The 16,854-nt window shown below is 43.4% G+C and overlaps 1 protein-coding gene across 1 annotated transcript in view; it reads right to left on the bottom strand.

The window, feature by feature from the left end:
* ing5a (inhibitor of growth family, member 5a) overlaps nucleotides 1-13,256 on the bottom strand; it is a 36,827-nt gene extending 23,571 nt beyond the window's left edge. The window contains exons 1-5 of the mRNA XM_078563519.1: nucleotides 13,189-13,256; nucleotides 11,861-11,932; nucleotides 10,931-11,097; nucleotides 9,928-10,039; nucleotides 7,397-7,490 (exon numbers count right to left, since the gene is read on the bottom strand). Coding sequence (XP_078419645.1) covers nucleotides 7,397-7,490; nucleotides 9,928-10,039; nucleotides 10,931-11,097; nucleotides 11,861-11,932; nucleotides 13,189-13,225 — 482 coding nt within the window. The 5' untranslated portion in view covers nucleotides 13,226-13,256. The remainder of the gene's footprint in view (nucleotides 1-7,396; nucleotides 7,491-9,927; nucleotides 10,040-10,930; nucleotides 11,098-11,860; nucleotides 11,933-13,188) is intronic.
* Between the last annotated feature and the right edge of the window lie 3,598 nt (nucleotides 13,257-16,854).

Here is a 16,854-nt window from a genome sequence, read left to right as displayed (position 1 = left end):
GACACATGGAGTATCCCCACACTAGGGAATCATTTCTTGATAGTGTACAGGTAAGGCAGGAATTAGCTATTTGAGATTAAACATTGAGTGCTTTTTTGCTATTATGCATGAGAAACAGTTCTGTGGCAGTGTTCGTCACAGGATTTTCCCAAGAGGTTGAATAAAGTAACGCACCAGTGTTATACTATACTACACCAATCATTCTGTCCTATCCAAGTATTTCAAATACGAAGCACAACTATTGTGGACAAACTTACAAATCGCAAATTTTTCCATGTAGCTTAATGAGAGATGTGTGTGTGTGAAAGGGCGAGGGCACGAGGGGTGGGAAGAGAGAGCGAGAAAGAGGGGGCGGTCGAGAGGACTCGCGAGAGGCCGAGAGAATGCGCGAGAGGCCGAGAGAACGCGCGAGAGGCCGAGAGAACGCGTGAGAACGCGAGATGCGGTGAAGGGAGAGGGCTGCCTTGGTACTGAGGGAGTGACCACCCCAGTCGGTGGCGAGGGATTCAGGCAGCAGCATATCCCTGTCATAGGCATGGCTGCAAGATCGACCCCTTATCTTGAAACTGTGCCCCCTTGTTCTAGATTCCCCAGCCAGGGTAAACAACCTTTGAGTGTCTATTCTGTCAAGCCCCTTCAGAATCTTGAAAGTTTCAATGAGGTCACCTCTTATTCTTCTAAACTTCAGAGAATATAGACTTAATTTACTCAGCCTCTCATCATATGACAACCCTCTCATCCTGGGAGCCAATCTAGCAAACATTGCACGACTGCCTCCAATGCAAGCATATCCTTCCTTTAATATGGAGATCAGAATTGCACACAGTATTCTAGGTGTGGTCTCACCAAAGACTTTACAATTGTAGCAACATTTCTTTGTTCTTTACATTCTTTATTCTTGTAGTCCAATCCCCGTGCAATAAAGGCCATTTGCTTTCCTAATTGCTTGCTGTACTTGCATGCTAACTTGCTGCGTTCCTTGTATGAGTACACCCATGTCTCTCTGAATATCAATATTGTCAAGTTTCCTTTTCAAAAATATGCTGCATTTCTATCCTTATGACCAAAGTGATTGATCTCACACATCCCCACATTATACTCCATCTGCCACCTTGTTGCCTACTCACTTAACCTGTCTATATCTCTTTGCTGCCTCTCTGTGTCCTCCTCACACCTTGCATTCCCACCTAGCTTCGTATCATCTGCAAACTTTGATAAATTATTCTCTGTCCCTTCGTCTAAGTCATTAATATAAATTGTAAATATCTGAGGCCCCGGCACGGATCCTCTGGCACTTCATTATTCACAGCTGCCTACTCAGACTTTTGACTGACAGGGGAGTCAAGGGTTAAGGGGAGGGCAGATAGGAAAGTGGAACTGAGACCACAACCAGGTCAGCCATGAAGTTAGCCAATCGTGGCCAAATACACAGCAACTGTAAAGAGAAAAGAAAGAATTCAGGTGAAGGGTACACATCCAAAACATTGTTTCTTGTTGACTGACCATTGTATATTTGCAGCATTTTTTGTCTTTGTTTTAGCCTTTCAATGTCTGCAGTTTTTCCTTTTTATTTTATTGTGTCATTATGCCTGCCAAAAGCAAAGTACCAAGGGGTTGTGCCCTAATAGATTTGACGTGATTTGGTAACGAAAGACCACAGTAACTTCGATATGTGCATAAATACAAGTAACATTGCATGAGATTACCTACAGATTGGCTAGAGCCCCAACTTTTTTTGATTTGACTTCACAGACATCATTTAAAACAGGACTTGCGCAAATTAACTAAGTGGTAACAATTGTAAAAGGTGGACCTCAGTCCAGCCATTGATCTACTTGATTGTCAGGCTATCGACCAGAAATTGGCCTGACAGTTGAGAGAAGAAACATCATCTACAAGTAGAGAAAAGTGGGCAGGGTTTGACATTAGGACATCTGGGAAATAATGCTGTGGCAATGGTAAGATGCCACTAAAATCTCTAATAGTTTTCCTTTCAAACATATGAAATCAGTAGAAATAGCAGATTTCTGTGTTGAAGAGAAGACTTTGAGCAAACCTCTGTGGCCTGGTGACTGCCAGTGAGACAAACAGCTTTTATGTTCAGGTACTCTGTTTGGTGTGGATGTTCCACTCTTGTGGGTCAATGAATAAGAGGTTCAGCTACTGTGCTATCTACCCAACCAAGCTTTGAGCTGAGTACACTGCCCCATTGTTCAGAGAACAATAGCAAGCAGGATTAATTCTTGACAGAGGGACTAGGAATAGGTACTGCCTTGTTTGTACACGGTGAATTCTCAACTTTTATCTGTTATGTTTCTGTTAGAAGGCTGGAAAAGTCAGTTTTGTTTACCAAACAGAACCTTTAACTGATAAGGGTTCAGCGTTTTTAAGCTCTGCAGCTGTCCCCCTCAGGAGTAACTCCTCCAAAGATACTTCTGCACATGACAAATGATATCTCAACCCATTGAACGATTTGATCAACAAGTTCTCACTCAGAAAAAGTTAAAGATATGAAGAGTATTAAAATACATACTTAAATTGATGAGGATAGGCTGGCCGATCCCCTCAAACTCAAGGACTGTAATCTATCAATTATCAGAACTGTAATCTTAAGTATTTGTGGAATTGATTGTAATAATTTTGTATGCTTAATTCCTATGAAAGCCAATACATCTCTTTGAACCCATAATCCTGTGGAATAATTTATAAAATTATGAGTAAGGACATCCATTTCCTAACAGATTAGCTCCACTGTCATATCATATAATCAAAGATTTGCCCTGCATCAATGTCAGGAAATATTCCAGGTCCAACCACAGTGGTTGTTATTAAAACCTACTCCTTTGACCAAGTTTTTGATCAACTCTCCTAATATATCTCCTTCTATGGCTCCGTGTCAAAATTTTTACTAATAGATTTCTTGTTAAACACCTTGGTATGATTGGCTAGGTTAAAGGCACTATATCAATACAAGTTGTCATAGTAGTTATGCCAAACAGATTTATTGTATTTCACTTACACTGAGTCCCAGCATCTTGTTGATCTGCCCCCCATCCCCAACCAAACATGGAATTGGTTCTGATGAAGAGTCATAAAGACTCGAAACGTTAATTCTGTGTTCCTCTCCACAGATGCTGTCAGACCTTTTGAGTTTTTCCAGCAATTTTTGTTTTTGTTTCAGGTTTCCAGCATCCGCAGTATTTTGAATTGTCTGTTCATCAGCTGGCAAAGCGCTGGTGTAGGGGAACTCCTAAGAGAGACATTACAATCCGAGGCCCATCACCTGAAATCCAGAGCTGTAGTTTGGTCAGCCCATACGGGCTGAGATAACTCAGACCATTGTCAAAGCACGATCAACTGAAGAGAGCTCACCAAATAGACATGTATTGGGGAAGCAAAGCTGAATGCCACTTCAAATGAGGACCCATAAGTAATACCCATACCCCAACTAGGTATACAACATTCTGAAATATTGTAAATCAGTTTGGGGACAGGAAAAGTTTGGAAATGAAACACAATATTCTGTCAACAGTACTGAAGGCTTATGCTCCAGTGCTGGCCGTGCCCCTAGCCAAGCTGTTCCAGTAGAGTTACAATACTGGCATCCACTCGACAATTTGGAAAATTAACCAGATATGCCCTGTTCACAAAAAGCAGGACAAATCCAAGCTGGCCCGTTTTGAACATATCTGACAGGTCAAAACTGGGCATCCATGAGGTGCTGTGGGTCATCAGCAGCAGCAGAATTGTATTCAGCCACAACCTGTAACTTCATGGCCCTGCATATCCCCCACTCTATCATTACCGTTAAGCCAGGAGGTCAACACTTGCTGAATGAGGAGTGCAGGAGGGCAAGGCCAGAAGAAGCACCAGGCATACCTAAAAATGAGGTGTCAACCTGGTGAAGCTACAACACAGGGCCACATGCATGTCAAACAACACGAGTAGCACATGGTAAGACAAATCTAAGCGATCCCAAAACCCAGAGTACTTCAGTCCTGCCACATCCAGTTGTGAATGGCGGTGGACAATTAAAACAACTAACCAGAGGAAAAGGTTTCACCAATATCCCCAGCCTCAATGATGAAGGAGCCCAATACATCAGTGCAAAAGACAAGGCTGAGGTATTTGCAACCCATCTTCAGCCAGAAGCGCCAAGCAGATTATCAAACTTGGCCTCATCCGGAAGTCTCCACTATCACAGATGCCAGTCTTTAGCCAATTCATTCACTCCATACAATGTCAAGAAACGGCTGAAGGACACAGCAAAACCTGTGAAGACGTGCTCCAGAACAGCCAAGCTGTTTCAGCACAGCTACACTACCAACGTGGAAAACTGCTCAGGTATGTTCTGTCCACAAAAAGCAGGACAATCCAGCCTGGCTAATTATGACCCTATCAGTCTACTCTTGCTCATCAGCAAAGTGATGGAAGGTGTCATCCACAGTGCCAACAAGCAGCACTTACACAACAATAATTGGCTCACCAAAGCTCAGTTTGGGTTCCACTGGGGCCACTCTGCTCCTGACCTCAATACAGCCTTGGTCCAATGGACCAAAGAGCTGAACTCCAGAGATGAGGTGAGAGTGATTGCCCTTGACATCAAGGAAACATCTGACTGAGGGTGGCATCAAGGGGCCCGAGAAAAATTGAAGTTCATGGGAATCAAGGGAAAAGCTCTCCGCTGGTTGGAGTTATACCTAACACAAAAGAAGATGGTTGTGGTTGTTGGAGGCCAATCAGTTCAGCCCCAGGACATCACTGCAGGAGTCCCTCAGGGTAGAGTCCTAGACCCAAACATCTTCATCAATGATCTTCTCTCCATCATTACTTCAGAAGTGGGGATGTTCGTTGATGATTGCACAGTGTTCAGTCCCATTCACAATTCCTCAGGTACTGAAACAGTTCATGTCCACATGCACAAGACCTAGACAACATTCAGGCTTGGGTTGATAAGTGGCAAGTGACATTTGTGCCAAACAAGTGCCAGGCAATAACCATCTCAACGAGAGAATCTAACCATCTCCCCTTGACATTCAACAGCATTACCATCATTGAATCCACACCATCAACATCCTGAAGGTTACCACTGACCAGAAATTTTACTGGACTAGTTTTATAAATACTGTAGCTAGAAGAGGTCAGAGGCTGGGAATTCTGTGGCAACTAACTCACCTCCTGACCCCCCAAAGCATGTCCACCATCAACCAGGTGTGTGATGGAATACTCTCCACTTGTCTGGATGAATGCCGCTCCAACAACACTCAAGAAGTTTGACACAATCCAGGACAAATCAATCTTTTTGATCAGCACTCCATCCACCACCGTAAACATTCACTATCTCTGCCATCGATGCACAGTGGCAGCAGTGAGCACCATATACAAGATGCACTGCAGCAACTTGCCAAGGCTCCTCCAAAAGTACCTTCCAAAACCGTGACCTCGTTCACCTAGAAGGACAAGGGCAGTAGCTGCATGGGAGCACCACCACCTACAAGTTCTCTTCCAAGCCACATAGAATCCTGATTTGGAGCTATATCGTTGTTGCTTTACTGTCTCTGCATCAAAATCCTGGAACTCTCTTCCTAACAGCACTATGGGAGTACCTACACCAGTTTGACTGCAGCGGCTCAAGAGGCCCCTATCCACCAACTTTCAAGTGCAATTAGGGATGTGCAACAAATGCTGGCCTTGCTAACGGTGCTCATATGCTACGAAAGAATTATAAATGTGAGCCTAGCTCCAACTGAGCACTGAGGGAGGAGCTGGCCACATTTAAAAAGGAGTGGAATGAGGGAGAATCACCAGTCAGCGCAGAACAATGACAGAAGGAACCTGCTAGCACAAACACCAGCAGATTTTCAGGGCTTTTGCAATTCTCAAGCAACACGTCATAGTAAGCACATTAAAAAAATTACTTGCTATTTAAACAAAAGCAGTCTACTTACATTTAATTCAGGTCATCAATAAATAAATACATTTAAAATGACTAGTGATGGCAGGGCAGATAATGTGTCAGGACTGGAGTGCGCTGGAGTGTGTGGACAACAAGTCTGTCCCAGATTCTCACATCTGTAGGAAATGTTTCTGTCTTCAGTCACTCCATCTCAGCTAATGACCTGGAGTGCAAGTTGTCATGTAAGAAGAATTTCTTGATTGTGCCCTGGATAAAACAATCACCTCCTGGAGAAAAAGACAGTAGGTGATGGTGTAACTGTCAAGGAACCGGATAATGGGGATTCCGGGCAGGTTGAGAAGGATGATCTGCAGGCATTGGTCGTGTCCAACAGTTATAATGTACTTGCTACCTCTGAACTCAAGGGAGTGGTGACATCAAGGCAGCATTTCACTGTGTAGCACAGGAGAAAGACTGAAGGAAGGACAGCCACAATGCAGACCAAGACAACATGGCTCAGAAGACTGTCCAAGGTGGTTGTGAGGTGGGTGTGGTGGGATATGTGTGGAAAGAACAGAATAGAAATGTGGCATTGCTAGATTATTTTATAATTAGGGGGGGGGTTAGGTGGCATCCTCTGCAGCCACAAACGAGAGTCCTGAAGTAAGCACTGCCTACCCAGAGCCACATAAAGTATATTACGAGGTGGCAAAAGAACTTGGAAATGGAAGGGTGGAACTCCAGTTGTCAATGAACTTAATAATGGACCATTAGATCAGTTCCAAATCCTACTAGTAGATTTGCCTGCCCAATGAGCCTGACAGCATGGATTGACAATCAAGACTGATGCTATGGGTTACAACTTCACTGCGTTAGGACAATACCTGGAGTGAGGCGGCTCAAACTACAGCCAAGTGTTTAGCAGTTTCATCCACTTTGGACATTAGTTTAGACACATCGGTCCAGGGACCATACGGCATGGCCTAAATTACATGAGAAACCCTATAACAACCTTCACCTAGGCTCATTCCAAATTTTGTTGCAAGAGCTTGGCCTTCAAGGCCACAAAGTAGCGAGATCAGTTCATTCAGACTGTGATCCAGTTAAGCAATGCCAAGTAAACTTAATACTCTTTATCAGGCATGCTGTTTGTCAGAAGATCAACATCAGTATCTTACTCCTCCTGATAAGGGCTGCTGCTTCCTACAAGCTGATTGAAGGCCAAGTATGCTCCAGTGTGGAGTCAAAACATTAAGCTAACAGACACAGCACATGGCTTCCATTGAACAAATCCATACTTCAGAGTGTGGAAAATATAAAATGATGAACCTCACCTCGTATAAGCCCAATATTTCATAGTGAACTTGCAACTGCTGGTAACTACACTGATATTATGGAATGGCAGTGAGGGCTGGGAGGGAGGGGTGGAAAGAGGGGAAAGAAGTGTTAAAATGGAAAAAAAATCAACAGTGCTGTTCATAAGTCAAACATCCATCCTACCCTGCTTTCTGCTTCTTTTTCTTTGGTATATCATCATCAGATGCACGTCTGCCACGACCCCGAGACCCCCTCTTGTCTTTCTGGCCTCTGCTCTCTAAAAAAGGCAGAAAAGGAAAAGAGAGGCACTTTAGATGCACAGTATCTAGAGTGTATGGGTAGTTCTACTTTTCAGTTAGTTTTAGCATTTTGAGTTTCAATTCATCTTTTTCTCCTGTTGCCAGCTTTTCGGCTACTGCCTTGTCTTAAAGAATGGGTATTTTCTATTTCACATGTATAGCAAAAGGAGGAGTTTTCCCTGGACACAACAAAAACAGAAAATGCTGGAGACACTCAGCAGGTCAAGCAACATCTGTGGAGGGAAAAACAGTAAATGTTTCAGAGTGACAACGTTTCTACCTTGAAAGGTCAAAGGATTTAGGCAAGGGAAAGGTGAAGAGTGTTAGAAAAATAATAAATGAGGTGTGTTAGGGTGGAAAATGAGAGATTAAATGACAAAAGGGTTGGGCAAAGGTAGTGGTAATGGTACAAGTTAAAAAAAAACAAAGGACGTATCTACCACAGTGCAGGAGGTGGGGGGTGCAGTAGGGAGGGAGGGAAATTCTTGGTTGAGCAAAAAGGAAAGCATATCGGAAGCGCTGTTATGGAAGGCTGCATCATGGTTGACAGGGCCTCAACTGTCTCTACCCCTATCTTCTGCTCTCATCCCTTCCCCTTTCTCCCAGGACCATGATAGGGTTCCCCTTGTCCTCACCTTTCACCCCACCAGCCTCCGTATTCAACAAGTCATCCTCTGCCATTTCTACCACCTCCAGCATGCTGCCACCACCAAACACATCTTCCCCTCTCCTCTCTTTTTCCAGTATTCTGATGGGACTGTTCCCTCCACGACACCTTGGCCCACTCCTCAAACCTCTCCAACACCTTTCCCCTTCCTACAGAATCTTTTCCATGCAAGTGTAGGAGATGCAAACCTGCCCTTTTGCCTCTACCCTTCTGACTCTCCAAAGCCTCAAACACTCCTTCCAGGTGATAAATAATTCACATGTACTTCTTTCAATTTAGTTTACAGTATTCACTGAACACAATGCAGTCTGCTCTACATTTGGGTGACCAAACACAGATTAAATGACCGCTTTGCAAAACACCACTTATCAATCCGCAAGCATGACCCTGAGCTGCTGGTCATCTGTCATCTTAATTCTCCACCTTGTTTCCAAGCTGACCTCTCTGCCCTCAGCCTCCTGCACTGTGCTAATGAAGCTCAATGTAAACTTGAGGAACAGCACCTCATTCATAGACTGGACACTTTGCAGCCTTCTGGACTCAATATTGAGTTTAACAATTTAAGATCATAACCTCTGCCCCCATTTTGTTTCCTGTTTCTTTGTAGGTTTTATTTTTACAGTCTTGTTTTTCTCATTCTTTGCTTTTGGTCAGCAGCTGTTCATCCCTCTTCTCTCCACATTTCCTCATCTTTACTTATTCCATTATCACCATTACCTTTGGCTTTGCACCTCCATCCTTTTGCCATTTAATCACGCTATCACAGGCTTTCCTTTTAGGTCTTTTTCATCTTCCCCTCCTTTCACTTGCTTAAAACCTGATGAAAGGATGTCAACCTGAAATGTTAATTGTTTCTTTCTCTGCAGATGCTGCCTCATCTGCAGAGTATTTCCAGCAGTTTCTGTTTTTATTTAAGGCTTTCAGCATCCACAGTATTTTACCTTTGCACAGTTTTGCTTCTTGAAGCAAGAGTCCAAATAAGTTGCATGAGCCAGCCAGAAATCCCTGGTAATTTCACGTTTCTGGCACCTGTTTCGATCCTGCACTCTCAAAAATCAGTGTGTGCCCGTTCAAACCTGAGTTAGCAAACTAACCTAGATTTCCATTTCTGTTAACAGATCCACAACTGCAGTTCCTTTATTGAGTAATACTGAACACGAGAGAGGGAAGCAGGAGAGAGTATCTGGGGAAGTCAGCTTCAGGACCATTAACCTGAATAACACATTAATAAATTTTTATCCATCCCGTTGCAGCAAGTTCTCTTCCAATTAAGAGAGAGACAGTAAATGGATACCCTTCTGTGCTATTTGAAGTGTGCAGTTCAGCTAGCTTCATCAGCATTATTCAAGACTAATATGTGGTTGTATAATATAACATTAAAGAAAAAGATGAGATGAACAAAGGCAGGTGTTGCATGAGACACAAGTTTCTTGCAGCTTCATATTTCTGACATTTGCTTGGAACCTGTGCGCTCAATAGAAAAAAAAGTGCATGGCCTTTGAATGTTGAGTCAGTTAGCAAATCCAGTTTTAAAAAGAATTAAAAATCCCCCAAAACTGAGACTGATAGATGTTTATTAGGCAAAGGTTTTAAGGTGGGTAACAGATCAGCCGTAATCTCATTGAATGGTGGAACAGGCCTGAGGGGCTAAATGGTCTACTTCTGTTCCTATGTAATTTCTACTAAATATCACGGTTCTCCATTTCAGAATTATTTTCTGCATTAAAAGAATTAACACCATTACTTACTCTTATTGCCTCTCCCTCCTGAGCTGTCATAATCACTTGATTCCAACTTTTCCTTCAGATCAGCTTCAAATCTGGCCAGTTCAGCATCCAGCCGCCTGATATGTTTATCAACCTGCCATAAGCACACAAATAATTTCCAACACAGTGCAAAGTAACTTGAATGCTCACATACTGTGAAGAGAGGCAGTGAAAAGGAGACAGTCCAAAAAACCTGCGACAGGGAGGTGAAATATCACATCTCTCTATCACTCAGTTACCTATCCCAACAGATAATTATATGCCCAACATGTTATTATATGAGAAGGTAATGCCAGTAATGGAGATCAGGGATCTTTGAACACACAGCAATGCAGTTCCACTTTAAATGCTCTTTTAGCAGCTTCGGTAAATTGGAAATGATATCACACTTTCAGTATGCAGAACATATTAAGTATCATTTTTATTATCTTTCCATGTCACCTCTGAAATTGTGATATTATTTCAAAATGGTGCTGGAAGCACAACACATGAGGTAAATGCAGGAAGAAGGAAAAGTGAAATACTTGCTGGTCAGAAAAAAAGTAACAACATCTCTACGTCCAGACATAATTTACAGAATTTCCAATTTTCTCGTACCTCAGGGATCCAGTCTTCTTAGGGTGCTATTCTCCCACCAGGCAGTTTGATAACATCAGTTTGAGATACCAATTTAGTGCATAACATATGATTTAGTTCATTTGGATTGCACCAAGAAAACTGATTTTTTTTTTAATGCAGTTTAATGTAATCTTTGCAGTGACTTTGGATAATTGTTATATATAGACCATTGGTATTTTAGAACAATTCTTAGATTATTGGAGAATCTCACACACAGTGGTAAAAAGCTATCAACAATCAGGCCCATTTCTTGCACAGAGCATGTACATACCACTGAATGACATTTTGTGGAAAACTGCTGCATTTTTACCCCAATCCCAAAAATTAATTAACCATTGGTTCCCCTGTAGACTAACAGATCACCCACCATTTCATATGTCTCCATTGCTAATTGCACTTTGTCATCGCTGTATTCTCTGCATTTATTGTAGGCAAGCTGAATCTTCTTCAGTTGATCAACACGTTGATCTGGAGACAGGTCCTTCACGTTTGAGATATATTCAGTTGCCAATTTATCAATCTCTACTTTTTTATCTGCAAACAGTGAGCAATGCAATTAGACTGGTACAAGAATACATATTGCACCTTCTTACTCTATATGAATCTTGGTATTGGATCAAGAGGCACAGAGTACAAAAGCAAAGGAGATAAGTTAAACTTGTACAGGACCACGGTTAGATATGCTAGAGGGCTTCAAAATCATCAAGGGTTATGACGGTAAATAATTTTGGATTATTGCCATTGGTCAGAGAGACAGTAACGAAGATATAGGTTTAATATAATCACATAAGCAGACTGCACAAGTACATTTAAAAAGGGGTTGCTTGGTTATGTAAAAAAAAACAAGGAATATGAAAGAATACAGGAAACAACCAGGAAGGAAAATGGGATTAATCTCAATGGCAGCTACAGAAGAACACCAGGGGCAACTCAAAGTGACAACTACACTTCTATTGGAAAACATTCCAACAACCCGCTTATTTTTCTTACTTTAAGAAGTTGAAAAAAGCATTTGCTGGTGACCATTTGAATTAAAAAGAATATTGGAAAATGCTTTTCTGAACTGCAACTGCAAAGTTCCAGAAAACAGAACTGCAATTTTCGGGAAAATTAAGTTACGCATGTTCAGAGTCCAAATGCCCATTGCGAGCTCCAACCGAAACTCAGATACATTTTCACATCTCAATGCCAAAATCTGAAAGCTCACTATGATGTGATCCACTGCTGCACAGCACCATAAAACCCAAAACCCCCAAGACTAGGCTTGCTATATATTCCCCAGTTGCGCTGTATGCACCTTCAGTTCGCTGGTCCAGGTCCCGCATCAGATGGAAGATCCGCTGAAGTTCACAGGGAAGATTTTCAATACCTGTCAGAACACACAGTAGCTTAAGTTTTCATTTTCACTGGAAGCACATGTTCAAATTCAAGATTCTGAGCTGTCATTCCAGGAAATGGGTACATTTTGAATTGAACACTTCCTTTGCAAATTCTCCACACTCATGATTACATTTTAACTACTTTTTCATTGTACAAATTGGTCATTCAGCTCACTGCTGCTTTTGAAATCTTGCTGTGTGCAACAGATTGTTGCATCCACTTACATAAGAATTCAACACACAACAAAATAGTTCACTGAACATGAAGCGTTTTGAGAGGTATTATGTAAATACAGGATTTTTATGTTTTGCCCATATTTTCTGACCAGTCAACAGGACGCGATATGTCACAAACAGCAACACTGCTACAAATCACCACCAGTTGTGCCCACCGTTGCAGATCACCGCCCGTAATGCCCACCATTGCAGATCACCGCCCGTAACACCTACCGTTTCAGATCACTATCCATTACCGCTTACCGTTACAGATCACTATCCATTACCGCTTACCGTTACGGATCACTACCCATTACCGCTTACCGTTACGGATCACTACCCGTTACCGCTCGCTGTTACAGATCACTACCCGTTACCGCTCGCTGTTACAGATCACTACCCGTTACCGCTCGCTGTTACAGATCACTACCCATTACTGCTCGCTGTTACAGATCACTACCCGTTACCGCTCGCTGTTACAGATCACTACCCGTTACCGCTCGCTGTTACAGATCACTACCCGTTACCGCTCGCTGTTACAGATCACTACCCGTTACCACTTACTGTTACAGATCACTACCGGTTACCACTTACTGTTACAGATCACTACCGGTTACCACTTACTGTTACAGATTACTGCCTATATACAATACCCATTACTACAAACTCCTAGTTGTTTACATATTTGCAGTCTGCTGGTGGCGGGAAAAGGTAAACCCTGTGCGCGTGCGCAATGAGGGCCGTGCAGAGTCGGAAACTCCCGAATTCCCTCTCCCCGTTTCCACAAACTAACAGAACCCCTCCCCGCCGCGGGCTTTGACTGCAATTCCCAAGGAGCAGGGCCCGCTGTGCATGTGCTGAGTACAGGGGTCGCACTCTCCCTCTCCCCCGGGAAAGCGGGCTGGCGGCCGGGCGGGCTCCGTCACAGCCCATTCCCCGGGGGACAGAGCGGCTCTCCCGGAAGGGCGGAGCCCTGGCCCAGTCCCCTCCGGTCCGGCATTGGGCCGTCAGCCCCGCCCGCCGTACTTACTATCCAGGTAATGTTCCAGGTACATCGCGGTCGCCATCTTGTCATCCTTTCAACCCACCCGTGCCGAGCATGCGCGCCGCCGAACCGCTGCTATGGCAACTCCGCCCGATTTCAAGGCCTTGCTGCAGGAACGGGTATAATCTGCACCCTAAATTCACCAGTGCTAGAGAGTCGTAACTGAGCACTTTACAATTAAATAACAATAGGCCCAACCTCCTTAAACAGGTACATAAGTATTTATTTATTTAATAGTATTTGTTATTTAACTGGGATAAAGGAAAAACAAAACACTTGGAAATGAGGGGTACCAGTAAAACCTGGCCGAAATGGTCTTGTACACCTTAAAATGGAACAACGGTATTACTGATTTTTACTGGGATTTGATTGTTTTTTTCCTTCTGGGATAATTCCAGAGACCTGAACTATATGATCCCAAGACAGGAATTCAAATCTCACCATGCCACCCTGGGAGAATTTAAATTCAGTTAATTAAGTAAACCCAGACTAAAATGCTCTTAGATGGTGACCATCTAATTACCAGATTGTAGTACAAACCCATCTGCTTCATAATGCCCTCTAGAGAAGGAAATCTGCTGTCCTTACCCAGTCTGGCCTGGATGTAACTCCAGTCCAGAACCACAGGTTGACTCTTCTCTGCCCTCTGAAATGGCCAAGCAAGCCACTCAGTTGTATCAAACCCCTACAGAAAAGTTGAAAAAGAATAAAAACAGACGAACAACCCGACAAGGACCTAGAGATCAGAAATGACAAAGGCACACCATGCCAAATCTGCCATCCTTACCTAGTCTAGCCCATGGCAATATGATAGACTCTTAACTGTCCTCTGAAATGGCATAGCAGGGTACTTGGTTGTATTCAAGAAAGCAGCTTACCATCTTCATAAGGGCAGTTAGGGATGGTCAATAAATGGTGGCCTCGACAGTGACCCCTTCATCCCCTTAAAAAATAACAAAAGAAAGCTTTGTTGAAGGTTTTGATCACCTCCATTCCCCCACCCATCCCCCACATCACCCAATATTTCCTTTGGTTTGGTGACCATGTTTTGCAAGGAGTTATACTGTAAGTGGGGACAGAACCAAATTGAAAATTCTGGGGACCAAGGACATTTCCCTCCACCCCCTCAACCCATTCATTGAAACCTACCCCAAACTGAGCTTCTGCAGTGTTGCTGGGACTCAATCATTGGCAGGGCTTGTTCCAGTGGGATTAGGACAGAGAGGCTGAGCACCTAGGCTTGTAATAGGCAGCTGCTTATTGGACGCAGCCTGCTGGCCCTGGATTTGGCTCAGGCCCCATAGGCCCATGTTAATGTGCCCCAGATTGGCAATTCCTGCCTACAGTACACAGAGCCAGAATCACTTGTGGTAGCAACTGTATGTACGGAAGAGTAATGTTGAAGGAATGAGGGAAAATGAGAAGAGGGTAGAATTCAGCACTGGTGCTTTGGGATTGATGTAGGAAGAGGGTCAGATTTAATGGGGGGTGGGGAAAGGGAGTCAGTTTACCTGAGGTTGCAGAGGAAGAAGAGTGGCATGTTGAGTAGGAAAGTGCAAGAAGAGTATCATGAAGAATTCCACTCAACCATCACCCCTGTTCTCGTTGACCTACGTTAACTCTTCGTCCCCAAAGTGTTAAACTTAAATTCTTGCCCTCATCTTTAAATTCTGGACCCCAATGACCTTGATCCACCCCATCAAATCAACCTCCTCCAACCTAGAACTCCTCCCAAACACTAATTCCTTCAATTTTGACGTTTCGTCACTGCACCTTGTCTCTGCTTCCTGTACCTTTATTACTATTTGTGAAGCATCTTGTAAAGTTGATTTACCTTAAAGGTGCTATATAACTGCAAGTTTTTGGAACAGAGTTACATCTCAATGCCCAGTTTATATGTAGTGACACCAACGCTGATTGGCTGCATTCCTGGAATTTCATTATATGACTCCTAGCCAACAACCATCCATCCTCCCAGTGCACAGCCTTTCCACATTAATTGGAAAGCAAGCTGACTTTGTTCCAATTGGATGGTTCTTGACTCTCAGTGAAACAGCCTTTTTCCCCTCCCCAAAATATTTACAGTTTCTGATTTTGTGCCACAACATTAATTTTTAAATATCAGGTGCAGCATTTTAGAAGCATGTGCTTGTGGCATGTTTGTCCACAGTTGACATAATTGGCTAACCTACCTTGATACTTTTACTCAGGATGGAGTACTTTCTTCTTGCCTATTCCTATGGATGTAGTGACACAGTGATGGTTCAATCTACAAGCACTTACCATTCCCCTCAGCCAAGTAGTGCTACCCTCTGAGTATTACAGAGAGAATGCACTGGCACGTACTTTCCAAATATACAAGTGTGCCCATGAGCAGTCTGCATTAACTACCAAGTTGTTCAACATGCCCTGTGGCCCATTAAATGTGACAATCAGCAAATACCTAACATGCTGCATTTTTCCAGATTCTCAGGAGCCGGCAGAGCTAGGCACTCATAACATAAAACACATCTCTCAGATTCTTCATTCCAATGCATGCTTTCTACTAACTGCAGGGTGACGCCTCATTAGCAGGAAGCAGTGTGTTTTCACACCTTATCCAAGGCCACTGACTCTCCACAAAGAGAGGACTCTTGAATCAGTGGAGGGTGTGAGGAAAAGAAGAAGTAGCAAGTTCTTCCCCCAAACTCATGACTGATTTTTCATTCTTAGTCTCTTTGGAGTCAACTCAATTGCTCCTTTGCATGCTGGTACAAGCGGCAGTTCAGTACAGCAGCATGTATTCAAACAAAAGTAAAATACTGGGGATGCTGAAAATGTGCAACAAAAACGAAAAATGCTGGAAAACACTCAGCAGATCAGACAACATAAACAATTTCCATTTGTATAGCATTTCTAAAAGATCCCAAGGCACTTCACAGGGTTGTAATCAGACAAAAATGGACACTGGCCTAAATTTTCGCTCCTGAGTCGGGAGAATTCCCGGCTCTGCAAACCGGACTCCTGAAAAACTGCGCAAGACGTTCAGATTTTCATTCTGGCGGAGGCGGGGTGAGTGAATGAGAGTCAGCCACACCGCCCCCAGAAACATTTGGGAGGCAGCACAAGAGCTGCCAGGTGCAGAGGCAGGTTGGGTGAAAGGCCTGCCTTGGTATCCGGCACTTTGTCCCAGCTGCAAATAAAACAATAAAACACAAAACAGTCCTCATGCCCTCGCTGTCTACACACTCCCCATGCCCATCCATGCCAACTCATGCTCCTCACCCACCCTCCATGGCCCCTCATTCACTCCATGCTAACCCATGCCCCCCCCAGCCATCCCCTGGCTCTTTATAGCCCCTATGCCAACTCATGCCAACCCTGTCCTCCACCCATCACCCTTTGCCCTTACACCCTATGCCAACTTAACCAGTATTCACCATGGGCAGACCTCAGGACCCATGCTGAGAGGAAATCAAATGAAGTTATGTGTTTATTGATGAATTCATTATCTTAAAAAAAACACTCATTGATAAAAACACATTCACTACATTTAAATTCCTTCAACCACTTAATCCATTGTAACAATAAGCACTTGTATTCACAGCCCCACATTAGAAACTTATGACCACTTTGAGGTGTCAATTAAACTGAACTTACAGACACCCTACT

This window comes from Cetorhinus maximus, chromosome 19 (genome assembly GCF_964194155.1).
Source record: "Cetorhinus maximus chromosome 19, sCetMax3.hap1.1, whole genome shotgun sequence".
Classification (NCBI taxonomy): domain Eukaryota; kingdom Metazoa; phylum Chordata; class Chondrichthyes; order Lamniformes; family Cetorhinidae; genus Cetorhinus; species Cetorhinus maximus.
Note: the sequence above shows the minus strand (reverse complement) of the source record. Positions and strands in the feature narration are given on the sequence as shown.